Source organism: Taudactylus pleione, unplaced genomic scaffold, assembly GCF_031769625.1.
Source record: "Taudactylus pleione unplaced genomic scaffold, aTauple2 ptg000278l, whole genome shotgun sequence".
Lineage (NCBI taxonomy): Eukaryota > Metazoa > Chordata > Amphibia > Anura > Myobatrachidae > Taudactylus > Taudactylus pleione.
This window is the reverse complement of record NW_028284680.1, coordinates 7259630-7283358: the sequence shown is the minus strand read 5'-3', so window position 1 is coordinate 7283358 and position 23729 is coordinate 7259630. Positions and strand designations below refer to the sequence as shown.

The 23729-nt window shown below is 49.4% G+C and overlaps 1 protein-coding gene across 1 annotated transcript in view; it reads right to left on the bottom strand.

The window, feature by feature from the left end:
* The window catches only part of SORL1 (sortilin related receptor 1), a 136518-nt gene that overhangs the window by 7031 nt on the left and 105758 nt on the right, over window positions 1–23729 (bottom strand). The window contains exons 39-46 of the mRNA XM_088481813.1: window positions 22035–22117; window positions 21551–21647; window positions 21150–21334; window positions 13773–13892; window positions 4997–5161; window positions 4688–4862; window positions 2688–2794; window positions 766–958 (exon numbers count right to left, since the gene is read on the bottom strand). Coding sequence (XP_088337939.1) covers window positions 766–958; window positions 2688–2794; window positions 4688–4862; window positions 4997–5161; window positions 13773–13892; window positions 21150–21334; window positions 21551–21647; window positions 22035–22117 — 1125 coding nt within the window. The remainder of the gene's footprint in view (window positions 1–765; window positions 959–2687; window positions 2795–4687; window positions 4863–4996; window positions 5162–13772; window positions 13893–21149; window positions 21335–21550; window positions 21648–22034; window positions 22118–23729) is intronic.

Here is a 23729-nt window from a genome sequence, read left to right as displayed (position 1 = left end):
CAAGAGATCATCTAAAAAAAAAAAAGAGAGAGATCACCCTTCACCGCCCTGGATCCTAGAAGGGCAACCATGACCGGCATGATCTTCAGTCACCAAAAATTAGGAAGTATGAGACTGAACTGCAAGTCTGAGAAGACACAGATTGTATTTCCCAGACCTGACACTGCAAATAAGCATCTTGTCCGCCATGGTTTGGACAGCTCTTGGAGATTCAGTCTTGGATCTGTCTAATCAAGCCCAGGTTATTGGTGTCCTGATGCACCAAATTAGGCCAAAAGGGATTCATCTGGCTTCTGGACTAAAGGGCGACATACATCAGCAATGTATTGGACCAATTCCCCGATCACCAGACGCCGAGGCATCGGTGAAATCAAACATGTTGGATTTTCCCGATTTGCCAAACACGATCAAAATATTATTGTGAAGAGGAAATCGGGGATTTTTAACACTGTACCTCCTCAGCTCACTCCTAGCATCCTGCAGTCAGGACACTGACCACATTGGCAGCAAAGAGGTTAAATTAAATAAAAAAAATCCTTGGTTAGTTCCCCGCAGGAAGATGGTATAGAAGGCATATATAAATAAGATGCGAGAGGTAAAAGAATAGCAATTATAATAATCCCGTCACGCTCCCTTTACAGCAAATACACGGCTGTAAGTCTAACACACAACTCGGCTGCTAATTCTCTAAATCAGTAGAAAGCCTTAAGGTCTCGGGCGCAGACCACCGATAAGTTACACAGCACAGAAGGACAGAGACATTACCGGTTCCGAGCTGGTCATAAAGGAGTTGGGCTGGTTCTCCACAGATCTGGCCGCTGTACAGACATCGGGCTTGCACAGTGAACGTATAGTTGTGACCCAATTTCAGGTTAGAAACTTTGAAGAAGGTCTCAGTTGTGTTTCCGACAACAGTTGAGATGTTACTGGAACTGTCAAAAATGTGTATTTCATAGCCCTGGAAATAAAAGACGACAACATGACAATGTTATATAAATAATACGTCATTCACTTGCATTACCCTTTATAAGGGGTCCTGATTTTAGAGATTTAAATAAAAACTCTTGTGTGGGAGACAAGAGCTACGTTTCCGCAACTCTGCAGGAATTGAAGCTCTAGCGATCTACAGTTGCCATCATGTGGTGACGCTGAGCATTCACTGGACATCTCAATGTGCGAGAGCGGTCTGCGTGCCCACCACATTACAAGCACATGCAGGATGACCGGCGCTCCCAATCTGCCAAACCCACTAAGGAGGCAGAGCTGCGATGTAATGATTACCTGCGGAGTAAAGTGAACGGGCAACAACACATTTCAATATCCACACAAACTTTGTATTAGACTAGAAATAAAGGATCCTGAGTGGGGAACAGTCTTTTACTCAATGAAGGATTTGGCTTTAGACATTTTCTACAACACATGAGTGTACTTATAGGTAAAATCACAGCAAATTGTGCGCTACAACACGATGTAAGTACTCGCCATTGTCCTCCTCTCACGTGCACTGGAGAACACCGGAACGACAAGGCGACTTCTACTGTACGCCATACCCGCCCAGGTCGTACCCTAGCTCCCTAGTTAACCATTTTGCACCAAAGCAGACTAAGGGGCGGGAAAGCCAACACATGTACAGAAGCCCTGTTTTCTCAGGTTACAATGGTAACACAGGATCGATGGGCTGACCCAATGCAGTGACCCACACGGCAGCCTGGATCACCTGCTTCTTGGTGGGAACCAAGTTACAATTTGAAAATGTACCAGATGTAAGGAAATGGCCATGGCATACTATAGAGGAAGATCTGATAAGGGATTCAATGGCCTAAACTAGAACACTAAAAAAGGACCAGGTTCAGGTCACTGGGTTATGCTGGAGACTGGTGGGAAGTGACCAGATGACCACACATGATAGAACGTTCAAGGTGAGGAACCCTCTGCGAGACCTGTAGCTAAGGCTCTGTGTTAGGTCACCGATGCAAGCACTCCAAATGGCACAGCAAGGAAAAGGCTCCAGATGGAAACGTCTCATTTGGATGATTAGACGGCCTCTTCTAGACTATTTGTCAAACATGGCCTGGTGACACGATGTGGACATCTGCTTTAATGACTCTTGATACTGGGCTACAAACTGTGGAACCTGAATTTTGGGGGTGGTCTCAGGGGAGGGACCCATAGCACATGGGAGAGAGCCATTAGAACACTCCCTCGTGGCTCCATCTACACTGCTGATCCTCAGGAATACCAACAGAAACAGGAGGGTGTATCATGTAACCCCTTTTGGCTATTTCCATAGTCATTAGACAGGGACACTTTAGTAACAGAGGTTCGTCAAAACTGTGCAGCGCCCTTTAGTGAAGCATGAGGGTAGATAGAGGGGAGAGGTCTCAGACCCTATCTGCACACAGCAGAATACAAACGAGGTGGACCAGTACGGAATGGCACCTCGAGGGCCTGAAACAAATACCTGGGCTTAAATCCACCCTCCTATGGACACTAAGCTAGCATCATGTCAGGGGGTTACAGGCCGATGGAAAAGCTCCAGCCCCGGGATGTAGCACAGTTTATGTACCCCCCATCAGATTATTATATGCCCCTGGTATCTTTCCTAAATCACATCACTGAAATTAGCTCCCTAAATTCCTCTACCAGTGCACACGATTATAGAGAAATAAACCCTCTATGATACTTACTCTGGATTCATTGAAGTATTTCTCTCTCAGCGACAAGCTTTTCCAGAGCAGCAGAATGTGGTCCTTTTCATTGATGAGTTTCAAGGCTTCCGGTGCCAGCAGAGGAACTGGAAATAATAGGGAAACGGAAGAAGCAGCTCATAGGTTTTGTCGGTGCAGACTTTCATCTCAATAGTTCTCTATAACTTCGCTGTAGCACAGTGTATAGCAGCGACAGGCTTCTAGCCATCAAGAGGGCCACACATTACTCACTCAATCTCATTCAATGAAAGATACTGATCATATTATATCAGCAGACAGTTTACACAAGTATTACAGGCTTTAACAAACAAACAAGGACAATAAAGCAGGCAGTTATGGAGGGGGGCATGTGCCCATCACTGGCATACGAGCTTGGCACCTTTTCACCAGGGGTAACAGTTTGCAGATTATAATCATACTTCAGCAGTGCCTTGGCTACTATATCATATTACACTGGTAGTACAGCCTCACCTGTGCTCATTACCATCGGGCCTCACATGACCTAGGCCAGGAGGTAGCCAACCCAGTCCTCGAGAGCTACCAACCGTTCATGTTTTCCAGATCACCTAGCTGGTGCACAGGTGTATGCATTACTCACTAACACATTTTAAAAAGATCCCTTGGTGGAAAGGATTTCACTTGTGATTCTGTGAGGAGACTTGGAAAACATGCACTGTAGGTAGCAATCGAGGAATAGGGTTGGCTACCGCTGACCAAGCCTGTACGATCTCACTTGTGCTTACTAACATCTGGCCTCACACGACCTGGGTGGTATGGTCTTACTTGTGCTCATTTACATCTGGCTTCTGGTATGGTCTTACGTGTGCTCATTTACCTCTGGCTTCACACGACCTGGGTGGTATGGTCTTACTTGTGCTCATTTACCTCTGGCTTCACACGACCTGGGTGGTATGGTCTTACTTGTGCTCATTTACCTCTGGCTTCACACGACCTGGGTGGTATGGTCTTACTTGTGCTCATTTACCTCTGGCTTCACACGACCTGGGTGGTATGGTCTTACTTGTGCTCATTTACCTCTGGCTTCACACGACCTGGGTGGTATGGTCTTACTTGTGCTCATTTACCTCTGGCTTCACACGACCTGGGTGGTATGGTCTTACTTGTGCTCATTTACATCTAGCTTCTGGTATGGTCTTACTTGTGCTCATTTACCTCTGGCTTCACACGACCTGGGTGGTATGGTCTTACTTGTGCTCATTTACCTCTGGCTTCACACGACCTGGGTGGTATGGTCTTACTTGTGCTCATTTACCTCTGGCTTCACACGACGTGGGTGGTATGGTCTTACTTGTGCTCATTTACCTCTGGCTTCACACGACCTGGGTGGTATGGTCTTACTTGTGCTCATTTACCTCTGGCTTCACACGACCTGGGTGGTATGGTCTTACTTGTGCTCATTTACCTCTGGCTTCACACGACCTGGGTGGTATGGTCTTACTTGTGCTCATTTACCTCTGGCTTCACACGACCTGGGTGGTATGGTCTTACTTGTGCTCATTTACCTCTGGCTTCACACGACCTGGGTGGTATGGTCTTACTTGTGCTCATTTACCTCTGGCTTCACACGACCTGGGTAGTATAGGCTCATTTTCATTTGACCTCACATGTCCTGGGTCGTACAATCTCACCTGTGCTCATTAACATCTGACCTCACATGACCTGGGTAGTATAGGCTCATTTACATTTGACCTCACATGTCCTGGGTCGTACAATCTCACCTGTGCTCATTAACATCTGACCTCACATGACCTGGGTAGTATAGGCTCATTTACATTTGACCTCACATGTCCTGGGTCGTACAATCTCACCTGTGCCCATTAACATCTGGCCTCACATGACCCGGGTGGTACGGGCTCACCTGTGCCCACTAAAATCTGGCCTCACATGACCTGGGTAGTATGGTCTCACCTGTGTTCACTAAAATCTGGCCTCACGTGACCTGGGTGGTACGGGCTCACCTGTGCTGACTTTGGTGCTAGACTCTTTGCTCATATTGCGAAGTTGGACGATAACACTGTATTTGGCTCCTGGTTCCAGGTTCCCAATCCGGTACTCTACTGTGCTATTCTGGGTGTTCACCTTGTAGCTTTTCTCAGTCTTCATGATTAAATCCTTCACAGAGATAATATAGGCCTAGAAAGAGATATACTATGATATAGTATTAAACATAGAGCAGTGAGCATTTTATCTAGGGGCCTAATTGAATACCGCCCTAAGGTTTAAATCACGTGATCCCTTTAATGAGGAAGCGCATTTGTGAAACTCACCAATACACTGTCCGGTGAATCGTACGGAGACTCCCACTTCAGGACAGCAAATGTTTTATCAACAAGTACGGCATGAAGGTGGCGAGGAGGTAACCGGCTATCGGGAATCATCCTGACCACGACGTAATCAGAAGGGGGACCTTGATAAGGCGATATTACTCGGACCTTTAAAAATGACAACACAAAAAAAGGATCATTTCGAGCATTGAGAAACCTGGCGGATGCGTCTTGTTGGTGTGCGGTATCACTGGTAGCGTAAATTAAAGAGTACTTAAATACTATACAATAGCACTACAGTTAAAAGGGACAGGCCACTTCAAATAACTCAGTAAAATATGAGATATGGTAAGAACTTACCCTTGTTATCTCTATTTCTACGAAGTCCATAGGGTTCCACAGGATACCTTGGGGTATAGGTGTGACGTCAGTCGCAGGGCACCAAAGAGTTAAGCTTTCAGCCTCCCAGGATGCACTAGGTCCCCCTCCTATACCCCGCCCCCGGGCCAAGGCACCTCAGTTAGTTACCAAGCCATAGGCCGGAGGAGGAGAAGGAAGAGAGAGAACAAAGATCTGGACACATACAAGAATCACATTCTCACCAGAGGGAGACGGAAAACCGGTGACCAGAGCAAAGCCCATCTGCAGCACAGGTGCGACAGGGCGGGAGTCCTGTGGAACCCTATGGACTTCGTAGAAATAGAGATAACAAGGGTAAGTTCTTACCATATCTCATATTTTCTACTTCAGGGTCCATAGGGTATCCACAGGATACCTTGGGGATGTCCCAAAGCAGTATCCTTTAAGGGTGGGGACGCTCCTGTGCAGAAAGGAGAATCCGCCGCCCGAAGGAAGCATCCTGAGAGGCGAAGGTGTCAAACCTGTAATACCTCACGAAGGTATGGACAGAAGACCACGTAGCAGCCTTGCAGATCTGAACTGCCGAGGCACCACGTCGAGCTGCCCACGAAGGACCCACAGACCTAGTGGAATGAGCCTTCAGAGAAGGAGGGACCGGTAGGCCTTCATGAAGATAAGCTTCAGAAATAGCCATACGGATCCAGGCTGCCAAAGTTTGCTTTGAAGCAGGCCAACCCTTTTTACGGAAGCCAAAGAGGACAAACAAAGCGTCCGACTTCCTAAACGAAGAAGTGCGGTCAACATAAGTCCTTAAGGCCCGCACAACATCCAAAGAGGCCTCACCCACGGAAAGACCCGGTGAGTTAAAGGCCGGAACAACTATTTCCTCGTTAATATGAAACTGGGAAACAACTTTGGGAAGAAACTCGGGCCGAGTGCGGAGCACTGCCCTGTTCCCATAAAAAACCAAGAAAGGGGGTCTACAAGAAAGAGCCCCTAACTCAGAAACACGTCTGGCCGAAGCAATGGCCAGAAGGAAAACAGTCTTAGCTGTTAGCCATTTAAGATCCACTGAGCCCAGTGGTTCAAACGGCGGTCCTTGGAGAGCCCTCAGGACCACAGCCAAATCCCAAGGCGCCACAGGTGGAACAAAGGGCGGCTGAATGCGGAGAACACCCTGCATAAAGGTGCGCACATCCGGGATTGTAGCAATCCTACGGTGAAACCAGACAGATAGGGCCGAAACCTGTACCTTCAAAGAAGCAAGGCGAAGCCCATGATCTAGTCCCGCTTGCAGGAAGGCGAGAATCCGAGACAGACGAAACTCCCGCGGTGCATAACCTCTCGGTCGACACCACTGGAAGAACGTATGCCACACGCGATGGTATATCCTCGCGGAAGACGGTTTCCGAGCTCGTAACATGGTACGCACCACAGAGCTGGAAAACCCCCGGGACCTCAGCATGGCCGTCTCAACAGCCACGCCGTCAAAGACAGCCGAGTCAGGTCCGGGTGAAGGCAAGGACCCTGAGACAGAAGGTCCGGTCGTAGCGGCAACCGCAGAGGAATGTCCACGGACAGACCCTGAAGGTCTGAGAACCAGTGCCGTCTGGGCCACGCGGGAGCTATCAACAGGAGCGTCCCTCCTTCCTGTTTGAATTTCCGGATTACCCGTGGAAGAAGGGAGACCGGAGGGAACAGGTATGCGAACCGGAACGTCCACCGGACGGACAGAGCATCCACCAGAGACGCCCCTTCGTCTCTTGTGCGAGACCCGTACACCGGCAACTTGTTGTTGTGCCGGGACGCCATGAGGTCGATTTCTGGAAGACCCCACCTGTCCACCAGTAGTTGAAAAACGTCCGGGTGCAGGGACCATTCCCCCGGATGAACGTCCTGGCGACTTAGAAAGTCCGCCTCCCAATTGAGCACTCCCGGGATGAAGACCGCTGATATGGCCGGAAGATTGCGCTCCGCCCAAACCAGGATCCGAGAGACCTCTACGAGAGCCGCCCGACTGCGAGTTCCTCCTTGCCTGTTTATGTAGGCCACGGTGGTAGCATTGTCCGACTGGACCTGCACCGGGCGACCCTGGAGAAACCGCTGTGCCTGCTGGAGAGCATTGAAGACCGCACGGAGTTCCAAGATATTTATTGGAAGCTCCGCTTCTGTCGGCGTCCACCTGCCCTGGAACAAGTGTGGACCCGAAACTGCTCCCCAGCCCCGAAGACTGGCGTCCGTTGTCAACAGGACCCAATTTGGAACCCAGAACGGACGTCCCTTGTTGAGGTGGGTCGTCTGTAACCACCACGTAAGGGACAGGCGAACCTCCTGGGTGAGCACAATCGTCTGGGACTTCAGAGACTGAGTCAGCCCGTTCCACTTGGACAGGATCAGGTGCTGCAGAGGTCTGGAGTGAAACTGGGCGTATTCCACCATGTCGAACACCGACACCATGGAGCCCAGTAACCTCATCGCCGAGTGTAAGGACACCCGGCGGCTGTGCAGACAACTGCGCACCCTTGACTGTAAAGCAGAGATCTTGTCCTCCGTCACGAAAATCCTTTGCTGTCCCGAGTCCAATAAGGCTCCAAGATGCAGAATCCTCCGAGACGGGATTAGAGTGGACTTCTGCCAGTTGATTAGCCAGCCGTGCCGTTGCAGCAGTGGAATGGTCAGGTCCAAGTGGCGTAACAGGAGCTCTGGAGATCCTGCCACCAATAACAGGTCGTCCAAATACGGCAACATGCGGACTCCCTGCAGCCGCAGAGAAGCCGCCATGACCGCCATCACCTTGGTGAAAACACGTGGTGCTGTTGCCAGGCCAAAAGGTAACGCCCGAAACTGGAAGTGGTCGCTGCTGATTGCAAACCTGAGGAACTGTTGATGGCGCCAAAGAATAGGGACATGCAGGTAAGCGTCCTGTATGTCCAATGACACCAAGTAGTCCCCAGGTTCCAGCGCCAGAATGATGGACCGTAGGGTCTCCATCCGAAACTTCGGGACCCGCAAAGACTTGTTGAGTGCTTTGAGGTTGAGAATCGGACGATATGACCCATTGGGTTTCTGTACCAAAAATAGATTTGAATAGAAACCCTGGCCCCTCTGGGAGAATGGAACCGCCACTATAACTCCAGCCTGGAGCATAGTGTGCAATACCTTCCGCAGCTCCGTAGCCTTGTTCCGGTCTGATGGGAGACCCGTGGTGAAGAAGCGAGCCGGGGGTCTGTGCCGGAAGGAGAGGGCGTATCCGTGGGAAACCACCTCCAGAACCCAAGTGTCTGTCGTAGTGGTCGACCAACACTGGGCGAACTGTAGCAGGCGGCCTCCCACCCTGGGATCCCCCAAAGGGAGGCCCGGACCGTCAGGCCGCAGGCTTGTCATCTGGCTTGGGGGCCGGACGTCTGGTACTCCATGCCTGCTTCCGGGGCTTGACCGATTTCTTAGGGCCAGCCTGTCGAGGAAACGACTGTGGTTTGGGCCTGCCCTGGGCCCTAGATGACCGAAAGGACGATGGTCCCGAACCAGAAGGAGCAGCGGCCGACGGGAGACAGGCAGATTTGGCTGCCGCCAGCGTGGCCACAATCTTATCCAGATCCGGACCGAAGAGAACTTCTCCGGTAAACGGCAACGCTTCCAGACCTTTCTTGGAATCTGCGTCCGCCTTCCAGGATCGCAGCCACAAGGTGCGACGAGCAGCTACCGCTGCTGAAGAAATTCTAGACACCAGAGTACTAATGTTTAGAGCCGCCTCGTTGATGTAGGTGGCCGAATCACGGAGATTGCCAATCAACTCCGCCTGATCGGCCGGACAGTCGGATTCAAAAGAAGCCTCTAATGAATCCGCCCAGCGCTCCATCGCTCTGGCAACCCAGCAAATGGCCATAGCCGGCCGTGCTGCCCCCCCTGCAAGGGAATAAGCGGACTTCAGGCAGATTTCTACCTTGCGGTCCGTAGCATCCTTAAGGGAGGACATGGATGGCATCGGCAATGTGGCACTACGGACAAGACGGGTCACGTGAGAATCCACCTGTGGAGTGGATTCCCACTTCGCAAAATAATTATCCGCGAACGGATAAGCCACCGCCAGACGTCTCTGCGGCTGGTATCTTTTGCCAGGTTGTTTCCACGCCTCCTCTAAATGGTCCACCAACTGACCCGAAAGAGGAAAGACTGTGGCATCGCCCTTCACATCTTTGAAAAAGGCATACTTACATTTAGCCGCTGGGGGAACTTCGTCCTCAATCACCAAGGCTGTGCGGACCGCCCGAATAAGTCCAGGAATATATACTTTGGACTTAGCATCAGCGTCCTTAGTATGGAGAGGTTCCTGATCGTAAGGATCTAGAATCTCCCCATCATCAGACGTCCCTTCGTCATCCTCATAAGGAGCGGACAGAGACGCCACCGGCCTTTTATGAGACCGCATCACAGACTCCCCTTGCAACACATCCGACAAGTGCTGTACAGAACTCGTCAGGGAGTTAACCCACGCTGGCTCCTGAGAACCCGGGAGCGGGGAAATAGGGAGACTGTGGGGTACCACCAATTGTCGTGGGAACCCCCGCATGGGTGACGACACCACAGACTGCTGGGACAAACCCATCGGAGTAAACGCGGGCTGCGGAGCTAACTGGCCCACTAAAGCTGTTAACGCCTGAGCGAAACAAGCCCAGGGCGGCTCCTGTACCGGTGCTGTAACCGTAATAGGCCGCGCCATGGACAAACACTGCCGGCAAAGGCCCTCCGCGCTACCCTCCCCCTCCGCTAACGGTACTTTGCACGTGGTACACTGTAGCCGGAGGGGAAAATCACTTTCAGACATGATGGCACCACGTATGTGACCTCTCTCACCAATTAAGTATTAAATAGGCGAGAGACCACCCTGCAGCACCGCACCGCAAGGGCTTTAGCAGAAAGAACAGGGACAGTAATAAAGCTGACAGTTTAGAGAAGAAAAGATTACAGGCAGCAGCGCTAGCACAGTCACATACAATGCAGAAAAATAACAATTCCTGCACTAACAGCGCTGATCACTCAACTACACAGACACAGGGCCTGGTAGGACACAGCGCTGCATACACAGACCTGACCACAGCGGAGGAGAGGTATGCGGGGGGACCCAGACCACGATGCTTCCGTCCAGCGCTTCCAGCAGCGTTCACCATGCGTTCTGGAGAAGATGGCCGCCGAGGAGCAGAGAGGAGGCTGGCCTGGGGGAGGAGCGCTGCCACAGGACCAGTCGGCAGCATGCAGAGAGGGCTGTGTGCAGTGGGGGAGGCGCCGGCTGTGAGACAGGGAAGGCGCGCTCCCCTGGCATGCATTTAACCCCTGGGACGCCGCAGCGCTACCGCTCTGCTGCGGTCCGCTGTCCCAGGGGGTAGTGGAAGCGCAGGTTGGTCGCCTGGCTCCACGCTGCAGCCAGTCCCCAGGGAGCCCCCTGCCTGGGGACTTAGGACCATGTGATCAGCGGGGACCCACCGCGGGACCCCGCTGCTTACCTCTGTCCCCCTTGAATCCGGCCATGGTCCGGAGCATCTGGGGTCACCGCTAGCTGTGACCCCAGACGCCCACCAGCATCCCCGGATCAGTACCGGCGTTCTGGTACCGGCGGGGTGTAGGGAAGACAGCATGGACGTCAGGACTGACTGTCCATGCTGTTCATCCAGTTGTGCAGCCACAGCTGCATGAAGAATAAGCTTCAGGGGCTCTTCTAGCCCCCACTCCAACAGGTGCACCCGACTCCGGCCGGGCACCAAACTAAACTGAGGTGCCTTGGCCCGGGGGCGGGGTATAGGAGGGGGACCTAGTGCATCCTGGGAGGCTGAAAGCTTAACTCTTTGGTGCCCTGCGACTGACGTCACACCTATACCCCAAGGTATCCTGTGGATACCCTATGGACCCTGAAGTAGAAATTAAAAATGGTGTCATAAAAAGGCAAGATCTTTAGTAAATTAATTAGACTCAGTGATCCATAAGAGCCTATGAAGAGAGGCCGTAAAAGTGTACTGAAAGAAAGATAAAAGCTTCTGCTACAACTTGGACTTAAATGTAAGTTAGATATTACATGGTCATAGCCCCTAATAACAGCAGTTTTTAAAATCCACGTGAAATAATGGAGATCCCCCTGTGGGCTTACAAAATACAGGTATTTTCTCTAACGGGCAGATTCAATCAGCTCTGACTGGAGGTATTCCACCAATGCTGCGACCCTGCGCGTTAAACCCAAATGGGTGCACTGAACACAGATTTCTTCTCGCAGCTAAGTGCACCCTCTGGAGCTTACCTCGCAGGGTAACCCATAGATACTTGGTGCTTAACCTGGAATCTATGGGTTAATGCACGTTAATCGTGGGATTATCGCGCAGGGATATTTGCTAATTAATGAATAGCTTTGGGGCACGCAGTAAGACCCACGCAACTATTTGAATCTGCCACTTATTTGTCATGGCAGATTGATGCGTTACACACCACAACTAGATGCGCATTCCTCCTGGATGGTGCAATTGGCCACTATGGGGCTTATTTACTAACTGATTGCTCATCATTTTACAGCGCAGTTTGGTTATCGCAAGCAAATGTCAGATTAGCAGGAGTGGATTACCACACCAGTTCCCACTGTTACATAATAAGCCACTATGTGGAAAACACATAGTCAGGTGCAAAAATATTGGGACATTGACAGAATTTTCATATTTTGGCCTCTATTCACCACCACAATGGCTTTGAAATGAAACAAACAAGATGTGCTTTAACTGCAGACTTTCAGATTCAATTTGAGGGTAATTACATCCAAATCAGGTGAACGGTGTAGGAATTACAACAGTTTCTATATGTGCCTCCCACTTTTTAAGGGGCCAAAAGTAATGGGACTATCAACTGAAAAGCTATTTCATGGACAGGTGTGGGCTATTCCCTTGTTATTTCATTATCAATTAAGCAGGTAAAAGGTTGATTCTAGGTGTGACATTTGCATTTGGAATCAGTTGCTGTCGACTCAATATGAGATCCAAAGAGCTGTCACTATCAGTGAAGCAAGCCATCATTAAGGCTGATAAATCAAAACAAACCCATCAGAGAGATAGCAAAAACATTAGGTGTGGCCAAATCAACTGTTTGGAACATTCTTAAAAAGAAAGAACGCACCGTAGAGCTCAGCAACACCAAAAGACCCGGAAGACCATGGAAAACAACTGTGGTGGATGACAGAAGAATTATTTCCCTGGTGAAGAAAAACCCCTTCACAACAGTTGGCCAAATCAAATACACCTACCTCCTGGAGAGTGTTCATGTGTCAAAGTCATCAAGAGAAGACTTCACAAGAGTGAATATAGAGGGTTCACCACAAGATGTAAACCATTGGTGAGCCTCAAAAACAGGAAGACCAGATTAGAGTTTGCCAAACAACATCTAGAAAAAGCCATTACAGTTCTGGAACAACATCCTATGGATAGATGAGACAAAGATCAACTTGTACCAGAGTGATGGGAAGAGAAGAGTATGGAGAAGGAAAGGAACTGCTCATGATCCAAAACATACCACCTCATCAGTGAAGCATGGTGGTGGTAGTGAAATATGCTCATATTCAGTCAAATGCTTCAGAACTCATTGGACGGCACGTCACAGTGCAGATGGACAATGACCCGAAGCATACTGCAAAAGCAACCAAAGAGTTTTTTTAAGGCTAAAAAGTGGAATGTTATGCAATGGCCAAGTCAATCCCTTGACCTGAATCTGATTGAGCATGCATTTCACTTGATGAAGACAAAACTGAAGGGAAAATGCCCCAAGAACAAGCAGGAACTGAAGACATTTGCAGTAGAGGCCTGGCCGAGCATCACCAGGGATGAAACCCAGCGTCTGGTGATGTCTATGCGTTCCAGACTTCAGGCTGTAATTGCCTGCAAAGGATTTGCAACAAAGTATTAAAAAGTGAAAGTTTGATTTAGGATTGTTTAGTTTGTCCCATTACTTTTGGCCCCTTAAAAAGTGGGAGGCACATATAGAAACCGTTGTAATTCCTACACCGTTCACCTGATTTGGATGTAATTACCCTCAAATTAAATCTGAAAGTCTGCAGCTAAATCACATCTTGTTTGTTTCATTTCAAAGCCATTGTGGTGGTGAATAGAGGCCAAAATATGAAAATTCTGTCACTGTCCCAATATTTATGCACCTGACTGTATAGGAGGCCAGGAAAAATTAAAAGTTGAATAATGAAAAGCTGGCGAAAAACATTTTAAGAAATCTATAATCATGGCCACAGAACGCGGTGACATTTCATTAAGTGCTTCAACGCCCTCTCATAAATGTCCCCAAAATTGAAGGGAAGAACGGCATTTAGTTTGTTTTTAGCTGAACTTAAAATTCTGCATTGTTCTTCGTTATATGAATATGACAACAAAATCACATGTCTTACCAAGAACAAGTACTGCTCGTCTCTGTTCACAATGACGGTCACGTTGTGGAGGGTCGTGGTGACGTTGAGTGGGTTCCTGTGCAGTTCTGAAAAGGACGTGGCATAGAACACCCCATACGTCTGGCCGCAAAAGATCAACCACATGTTACACAGCGGATACATGGAGACTTCTCTAATACTTTTTGGCTCTATAGTGTGCACTGTGCTTGTGTTATTGTAACAGGGAGCAAGAGGTTTGTGTTGCATGTGTAGCAGTTTATACTTTTATTTCCTATATCTGTGAAACAGAAGTGAGTTCATTGGTAAAATGCCTAACGATTAAGGTGTAACACCCTAATCACACTGCCAGCAATAACCCGGTTTATTTCAAAACGTGCAGTAACCCGAGTAACTGAATGGGCCCAGTTGAAATAATCCAGGTCAAGCGACGCGGTATTTCAACCCGGGTAACAAGCAGGGCTGAACACGGCTTCAACTCGGCTGGCGATGCAGTGTGAACGGGTTAACCCGGCGACCCGGGTCACGTTCACAGCGTAGGAAGAGGATATCTTCTCCAGGCCCCGGCTCAGCACGTGACAGCGATGATGTCATCGACCTGGCAATGAGACAGGTCGGGCCATCAGTCTGAAAGGGGGTCTCAGACGTGTACAAAATCCTGGGTGCGACCCGGCAATGCGGTGTGAAAGGGGTATGACAGAAGCTATATAAAGCCAAGTTGTAACACAAGTGTATCACTGCCTGTAGCGTAGACTTTAAAACAGTATGGCCATCCTATTATCAGAGATTATAAATACATCACTTAGGATACATATACAAGCTTACAATATACACTTAGAGTACTACTGCCATATACTGTCCAAATCTTGTATTGGTTTCTGAAACTTTAGTATGACAACAAGAGATATGGTAAGAACTTACCTTTGTTATCTCTGTTTCTACGAAGTCCATAGGGTCCACAGGGTTGACCTTGGGGTATAGGTTGGGAACCAAATCCGGGCACCACGCAGTTAAAGCTTTTAGCTCCCAGGATGCACTGGGTCCACTCTCCCTATAACCCCACCCCCAAGCCAGAGGCACCTCAGTTTGTAAGTAGCCAAAGGCCGGAGGAGGAGAGAAAAAGAGAGAGAAAACTGGAACACTCAATAACCATACTCACCGAAATGGGAGACGGAAAACCGGTGACCAGCCACACAGCCCATATGAAGCCAGGTGCGTCAGGGCGGGCGCCCTGTGGACCCTATGGACTTCGTAGAAACAGATAACAAAGGTAAGTTCTTACCATATCTCTTGTTTTCTACTTCAGGGTCCATAGGGGGTCCACAGGGTTGACCTTGGGGATGTCCCAAAGCAGTTCAACCAAGGGTGGGGACGCTCCTGTGCTGAGAGGAGAATCCGTCGCCAAAAAGGAAGCATCCTGAGAGGCAAAGGAAACCAATGCCTAGAACCTTAAAAAGGTGTGGACAGAAGACCACGTGGCCACCTAGTAAGGCAAAACAGCCGAGGCGCCACAGCGAGCCGCACACGAGGGTCACATGGCCCGAGAAAAAACAAGCATCAACAACAGGAAGGCCTACCCATGGGTAGGCCCCTGAGGAAGACCTACGAGGCCATCCAAGTCAACATTTGGTTATAGGCCGGCCATCCTTTCCTGTGAAAACCAGAAATCTCAGACCACCAATAAGGAGTCCGATTTCCGTAAGGAACCTGAACGGATCACATAAATCCAAAGAGGCCAGACCACAGTCAATGAGGCCACACCAGCCGAGAGGACTGGGGACAGAATGGCCGTACCATAAGTTCCAGAATAATATGGAACCTGAAAACCACTAAGAAGAAACACAGGGCGAGAGCAACTCCCACCCTGACATGATGCCCTCCAGAAGAGGGAGCTACATGAGAACGCTCCCAATTCAGACACTCTCCTGGTTGATATAAACACCCTGAGAGAAAGAGAGAGCCTAAGCAATAGACCATGTAATGGCTATCACAACCAGCGGTTCCATTGACTGTCCCCGGAGGTAACGAAGAACCACTACTTACTCCCAAGGAGTCCCTAGGGAGGACAAATGGAGGCATAATCAAGAAAACACTCCAAAGGATGAACTGGATACCAGAGTGAAGCAATTCCATATCTTAACCATACTGACAGTGTAGAGATCCGCACTGTCAGGAAGACCAGGCCAAGTGTGAAACCCAAGCCAGCCGGAAGGAGTGCCAGAATATCTGGAAATCCTGGACACCGGAGGATTGTATCGACAGGTACAATACCATAAGATTTATGGCTGCCACAGTTTGTGGTAGGTCCCAGCAAAAGCTGATCCATGTGCTCTAATCATTCCAACGATGACAAAGCCAGGGAAGCCGTAAGACCACTGTAAGGACACAGTCAAAGACAAACGACCCAGGTCCAAGGCAAAACCAAGGACCCTGAGACAACAGGTCCGGGCAGTGAAGCATCAGGGATGGAGTATCGATGTAGAGACTCCGAAGATCCAAGTACCCCTGACATCTGGGGCAATCAGGAGCCACCAGCAGGAAAGCATCTCCGTCTCGATTGAAAACACTTCCAAAGACCTCGAGGAAGAAGGGAGACCGGAGAACACAGGTACACAAAGTGGAAGGACCACTTCACCGACAAAGAGTCGCTGAAGTTTGCTTCAGAATCCCCAGAGCTGAACTGTAACACCCTAGTGTGATAAAGTCAGAAGGCCATGAGGGTCACCTCAGGGGGGCCCCCCCTGCTCACCAGGAGATGAAACCTCTCTTGGGGAAGAGACTAGTCCCCGGGATGCACGTCGTGACGGCTGAGGACTCCCGCTTCCCAATGGAGAGCTCCTGAAATGAACGCTGCCGAGATGGTCGGGAGGAGACCCTCGGACTATGTCCGAATATGTGACATACCTGTCATTGCCACCCAACGAACAGTGTTGCTAAAAAGGAAGCCACTGTCCTGACCCTGTCGGACTGAACCTTTTCAGGTTCACCGGGAAACAAGAGTTATGCCAGAGTAAGTTAATTGACAGGGTGGAATCGACAGACGTCCAACTGCACTGAAAAGGATTCGGTCCAGACACTGTCCCTAGCAAAGAAAACCCTGGACGAGATGGCCATAGCCACCCGGACAGGGACCGACTTGCCTCCGGAGAGAGCATCATCGTTTGAACAGTTATCCGACAGAAAAAACTCATTCCATCTGGAGATGAGCCAATTATGGAAAGGCCTGGAATGGAACTGAGCCCATTCCACCATGCATCCCAGAGTGTAAAGACATCTGTCGACTGCGCAGACAACCATGTACTCCTAATGGAAGAGAGGAGATTCCGTCTTACGCCAGAAGAATTCTCAGATTCTGAGAATCCAGCAGGGATCCTAGATGAAGAATACCCAGAGAGGGATGCAGGGAGGACTTTTTCCCCGTTGATTAAACGTCTGCACCCTGAAGAAGCCACAGTCATCCTGACCTGGCCGTAAAGTACCCCGGTGATCCCGCTAAGAGCAGGAGGCCGTCCAGGTACAGGAGCATTGGGATATACTGAACAGAAGAACTGTCAGAAAATCCAAAACGCTGGTAAACCCCTGTGGGGCTGAGGACAGTCCCAACAGGCAGAGCCCGAAAAATTGTAAGTGTTGCTGTGATACAGCAAACCTCAGCCCATGCTGAGGAAAGGTCTCTGTAAGTACCCGTAGGCACGCGTCCTGTATATCCAGTGATACCCTAAAGTCCCCAGGTTCCAAACATCGTATGATGGAGCATAGGGATTTCCTCCTGAGCACAGGTAGCTTTAGGAACTGGTTCAGGGAATTGAGACAGAGAACAGGCCAAAGAGGACCATTCAGCCACCGCACCAGAAAGAAAACAGAACAACCAGTCCCTCACTGAGATAGTGGGGATGGCCCAATTAGCTCCGCTTACCGCAACAACTGCATAGCTTTCTGGATCTGTAAGGCCCTTGTAAAGAGGGCGTACCCTCCTACCCACGTAGCCGCGGCAACTTGACACTAATACCGGGCGAACTGAGAAAATCGGTATCTCCCAGTTGTAGGCCTGTCCCGTCAGACTGAAGAGATATCCGTAGGTTCAGAAGCAGGATCGGCTGGCAGTCCAGGCCTGCTCGGTACTGGATATGTCGGCCCTTGTAGATGCCGACAGTCTACGAAGAAACAGACCTTTAGGCTGACCGAGAGGACAAAAAAGACTTAACAGACTTAGTCTGAGGCCTTGTAGTGTGCATAGCTGAAAGCGGTAAACTTGTCGTTAGTAATACTGCCAATGTTACTACAATCTTGTCAAGGTCAGGACCAAACCATATCAACCCTAAAGATGGTATCTGCACCTCTGCATTCTCAGAGCGCAGCCATAGGGTATTACGGAGGATACAGTCGCAGCCGGAACTCTGAAAGTTAGGAGACTGGTATCCAATATAGGCATGTCCACCTATGACAACTGCATATATTACATGAGCGACCAAATACATTTGAACCCCCGACGTGTTGGAGGGGAAAAAACGTTACAAATGCATCAACCCAATATGCAATAGTATTAACCAACCATGCTATAGCCATGGTAGGATGGGTAACAACTCCCGAAAGCAAGTATACTGATTTCAGGCAGAGTTACCACCTACGGATCCGAAGAATCCGACCACGCAGGAATGGGAGGCGTAGTAACGTCTGTAATCAGACGAGTAACACGCCCATCCCCCCCAGGAGGGGCTCGTGATGCCCTCAGGGAATTTGGGACAGGAGGCCAAACACTGTTGTAACACCTCCTATCTGGCAACAGCCAGAGTCCCGCTATGCGATCCACCCGCTAGTCAGCAACAGGTAACCCGAAGGCACGCAATACTGAGGGTGTATGATACAGGTGCAGGTCAACATTCACTCTAACCAGAATGGACCTGCTACCAGCCCTAAAGCAGGGATAATAATACCTGAAATAGGCTTCCCCCCGTGTAAGAGGGAAAGAGCCCCGAACAGTACCCAGTTCACGGCAGAGCCAACTGGGAAGTAACCACAGGGCGTCAACCACGCCAATTAGCGTTTCGTAGAAAACGACATCCACCCAGGGTGGCTGTTGTGGTAATCCCTGCAAGGGGAATGACAGACTATTGTGGCACCAGGGGGAATTCATATACTGCAAAAAACCCCTGCAGGGAGCGGTAGTCTGTGTCACAGGGGAAGAGTGCAAGAAGCTGCGAGATACCCTGAGATGAAAAGGGCAGTATGGTGAAGTAACCCCAAGTGAGGTACAACAATGGGGCCCGCCCGGCGATCCGCAATTGAGAGGATCCCGAGAAAACAAACCGCCCAAGGGGGTCGTGAAAGAGGCCGGCACCAGATGACGCCACATACAGAACCCTTTATGAGTCAAATCCTCCGCACTAACACCTGCAGCACATGACTTGCAGGATAGTAAAAATGGGTGCAGTATAACGCTCTATCTCCTGGTCAGACATATCTGACCCATCTTGGCGGAAATATTAAGCAGCACTATACTGGTCCTGACTGATGCCAAAAATAGCTGCAGGGACCCATTTTCAGCGTATGCAACACACAGTTCCATCTAAAATATGGCAACGTGCAGCACGCAACAGTATGTGACAAACCACACAAATATTAACAAGTATATAAATGTGAGGTCTCAGAACCACCCTAAGTACAGCTGTATTAGGGCAGATAAAGAAAAGGGATAGATATACACTGACAGGTGAGAGAATAAAGTACAGTCAGCACTAGCATAAGTCACATACAATGCAGATATATACATATATACATAAACATGTCATATAATATACTGCACTATTACACTGCATTCAACTGCCCAGATTCAGTGTCTGGGAAGGCTACAGCGCTGTGTACACTGACCTGATGGTGAGGTACGCAGGGGGACTGGACTCACTGCCATCCTGAGAGATTTCTGCTGCACCACAGAGATAAAATGGCCGCTGGAGACCTCAGAGGAAGCGTGGCCCGCGGAGGAAGCAGCTCAGCGACGCCAGACTATGGATACTGAAAGGCGCGCTGATCTGAGGGGAGGAGCCGCTGTAACAGGGAAGGCTGCCTCCCCTGGCCGGCTATTAACCCCCGGGACGCCGGCTCCCTGCACCGATCGTTAAGTCCCTGGTGGTCTAGTGGACACACGGGGTATGGGGGGCCCGCCGCCACTGCCGGCGCCTCCGGTCTGTCCCCTGAGACCGGAGGCACAGGACTGCATTTGAAATGCGCGGATCACCGCAAGCGGTGATCCGCGACCTTACCTGCTCCCCGTGGATCCGGCAGCAGTCCTGGGCGCCCGCAGAGTCCGGCTAGTACAGACTCTGGGGTCCCGCTGAGATCCCCAGATCTGTACTGGCGTCTCAGCGCCAGCGGGGTGACGGAGCGGCAGCTTAGACGTCCAATGGACAGTCCGACGCTGCCGCTCTGAAGAGTCCAAAGTCCATGGAAAAAACTTTGTCCCTAAAAAAATAAAATAAGCTTAGGGGCTGCTAATCAGCTCCCCCTGCGCTAACGGTGACCCGACTCCGGCCGGGCACCAACTTAAACTGAGGTGCCTCTGGCTTGGGGGTGGGGTTATAGGGAGAGTGGACCCAGTGCATCCTGGGAGCTAAAAGCTTTAACTGCGTGGTGCCCGGATTTGGTTCCCAACCTATACCCCAAGGTCAACCCTGTGGACCCCCTATGGACCCTGAAGTAGAAATGAATGATTTCAGTTTAGAATGCCACCACCTCCTACATGGAGGAGATTCTAGGATGCAAGATTCAATCTAAAAAGGGACGCATGCTAGGACGAGGTCCCTCATGTATATATCTGGGGAATCATTTGTTACAATCCTAGATTGTGAAGATCAGCAAGTCTAATTTTATGTCAAGTGGTCATTCTTTACGTTCGTATTTCTGGATTGTAATCTTGGTAACCTGTTACAGTAAGTATCACACAAGCGTTATGCTACTGAGTCAATGAGGGGTACACTGTAACAATGTAACTATAAAACATATAAAGCTGTAACTGTTGCAAGAGCCTTTCATTTGTAACCGCACATTGTCAGTACAACAAATTCTATTTTGTCCCAACATTTGATGACTGATGATGACTGGAAGTAATAGAGAAAAGTTTTTTTTTCCCCTTTAGTAGTTTGACAAGTTTGATAGTTTGTTTCAGTTTCTTGAAAACACAATGGGGGAGATATATCAAATCTTAGAGAAAGTATTAATCAGTTCTAACGGCTAATTTACAGGCTGTATTTGAAAAATAACAAGCTGAATTGTTCGTTCTTTATCTCTCTCCAAGGTTTGATACATCTCCCCCAATCTCCTTAGCTGAGAAATGGGGCAACAGAATTCATTAATTCACAGATACTGGGAAACAGTGCACCGTACCACATTCTTTACGCCGACCCAGATGCACTCCACCGCTGTCTGATTAGCAGCTTTTGCCTTTAGACTGGGGGCCACTGGTTTGGTGCCAGCGGTGGTAAAGTGCTGGAAGGCCACAGAACTCTCCCCGAAATCAGACTTGGCCCAGGCAGAAATCTCATATGCGGTTTGTGCCGTTAAATTACTCACTAAAGGAGAAATCATAAAATATGAAAACATACGAGAGAGATCTTATGTAAAGTTATGTTAGTAAATTATTTGTATTCAGGTGACCAAGTATTTAACATTGTACCCCTGCTTGGCGACACCAGGCAGGATATGCTATACTCATTAATACTCTCACATTATCAATACTTCTGCTCAGGTGAGGAACGACCCAGGGATTAAAGGGAACATTGTATCACCTTTATGAGAGCCAGTACTTCCGTCAAACTGTAACGTTCTTTTCTCTTGCACGTGTGCATCAAACTCCCATGATAAGGACACTGTGTAGCCAGTTATCTGCAAAATAACCAAACCCAGATGTGATAGGAGAGTTACGTCACAAGTCACTGAAATTCTCACAAAACGTATAGTAATTCTGTGCCCGGATATTCCCGCCACCATCCCAGGCGTCGTAGGCTTCTGGTGCTGGCAGTAGAAAGTATACCAGAGGTTCTCAAACGCGGTCCTCAAGGCACCCCAAAAATTGAAGTTTTACGGATACAGAAGATGTATTTTTGGAAACTTAATCTAAAGTGCTCAAGTGCATTCGATGGGTCTACAGAGGGTATGGCAAGTCCTGAGGAGGAGCAGCCGAGGGCAAATTAAAGGCACCCGACTAGAGGAGCACTACCCATGGCGCAACATAGAATAAACAAGTGACTAGAAGAAATCAGCGCAGCGTACCGGAATATTGGAGTCTACTTTCACCGAGAAATCCACCGAGTCCTCATTAGCGCTGTGAATCTTTATGGTAGGTGGCGGCACAACTGAAGGAGAGAACGTGACACACATAAGAGAAGACAGATGGAACGGCAGCCCACATGCTTTACTCTGGTAAAGTATCTCAACAGCTATTCATGTATTACCGTCTTATGTAGCCGCCAAACCCCCTCCAGTCTTATCTCTAATTTTATCTGTGCTATTAGATTCGTTTACACAAATGGCTCCTATAAGTTAGTTCTAGGGTTATTTAACGCATCCATGGGAAACCGCAAGGTGGACATGCCGAATCTGGCAACGTTGACATTTAGACCATGACCGGCTCTTGGGGTGTTCGACCACGGCGGTCGAACAGAGGCGCCACCCCAAAGAGGGCGCACCCCTCCCCAACATCCCGATTTCAGCGGGACAATACTGTCCTGCTGTTCTACCCGTGGGCCGAAATGGCCTGTGGGTGGTCCCCCACCGGACCCTGGAGTAGCTGAATGGATGCTGCGTGCATGCACACGGCATCCATTCAGTGCCGGGAAAGGGCTGGGGGAAGCCCAGCTAGTGACGGAGTGCGGGTCTTACCCCCAGCCTAACGTTATTTGCCATGTGGGCACGCCTCCAAATAACATCACTTAGGGGTGGGGGGTGGCCTGTAGTAATTAGGCCACGCCCCCATTTTGGGGGTTTCGGCTGTGCGACTATAGGGTGCTCCGCGCCCTGGAGCCGGCCCTGACCAGGACGATTTTCTGAACAAACTTTTTATGCCACGCCCATGTCAACGTGGTCTACAAACACAGCTACACTATCTGTATGGAGCCAAAACCAGCCTGCACCCCTGCCATAAATTCAAACAAACCTGTAAAGTAATACACTGCACCAATCCTAGTGGAGGTTTGAGCAAGGCGGCCAATCCGTGAGAGGGGTTAAGGTCCCCCCCATACATCAGCAACTGATTGTGTATAAATATCTTTCCCTTTTTGAATCGATTGCAAATTGTACGATTGCTGATGTATGGGGGCCTTTAGACTGCACTGGGTCAACCAATCAGTACTGGATTTTGCTGGGCCAATCAAAAGGGGAGTTATGCTCATGTGCAGTTATGCCATGACCTCAGACATCTCTCTGTGCCAACAGGAGAGCTCCCAGTTCAGTGATTTATTTATTTATTACCAGTTACTTATATAGCGCACACATTCCGCAGCGCTTTACAGAGGATATTCGGCCATTCACATCCGTCCCTGCCCCAGAGGAGCTGACCATCTATATTCCCTATCACACACATACGCACTAGGGGTAATTTTGTTGGGAGCCAATTACCCTACCAGTATATTTTTGGAGTGTGGGAGAAAACCGGAGTACCCGAAGGAAACCCACGCAAGCACGGGGAGAATATACAAACTCCACACAGTTAGGGCCGTAGTGGGTATCGAACCAACGACCACAGTGCTGTGAGGCAGTAATGCTAACCATTACGCCATCTGTGCTGCCCTATTATTCCATATATCATGTTGTGTGTCCGGGAATAGCTGTAGGCACAGTGACTTATGTAACAGCGAGTTCAAACATAAAATAAGGTAATACATAATTTAGCAATTAACTATCATTAGGGACTTTCCCCAATACAGGCACAGACACTCAGGGCAGAGTACAGAGGGACGATGACCACCT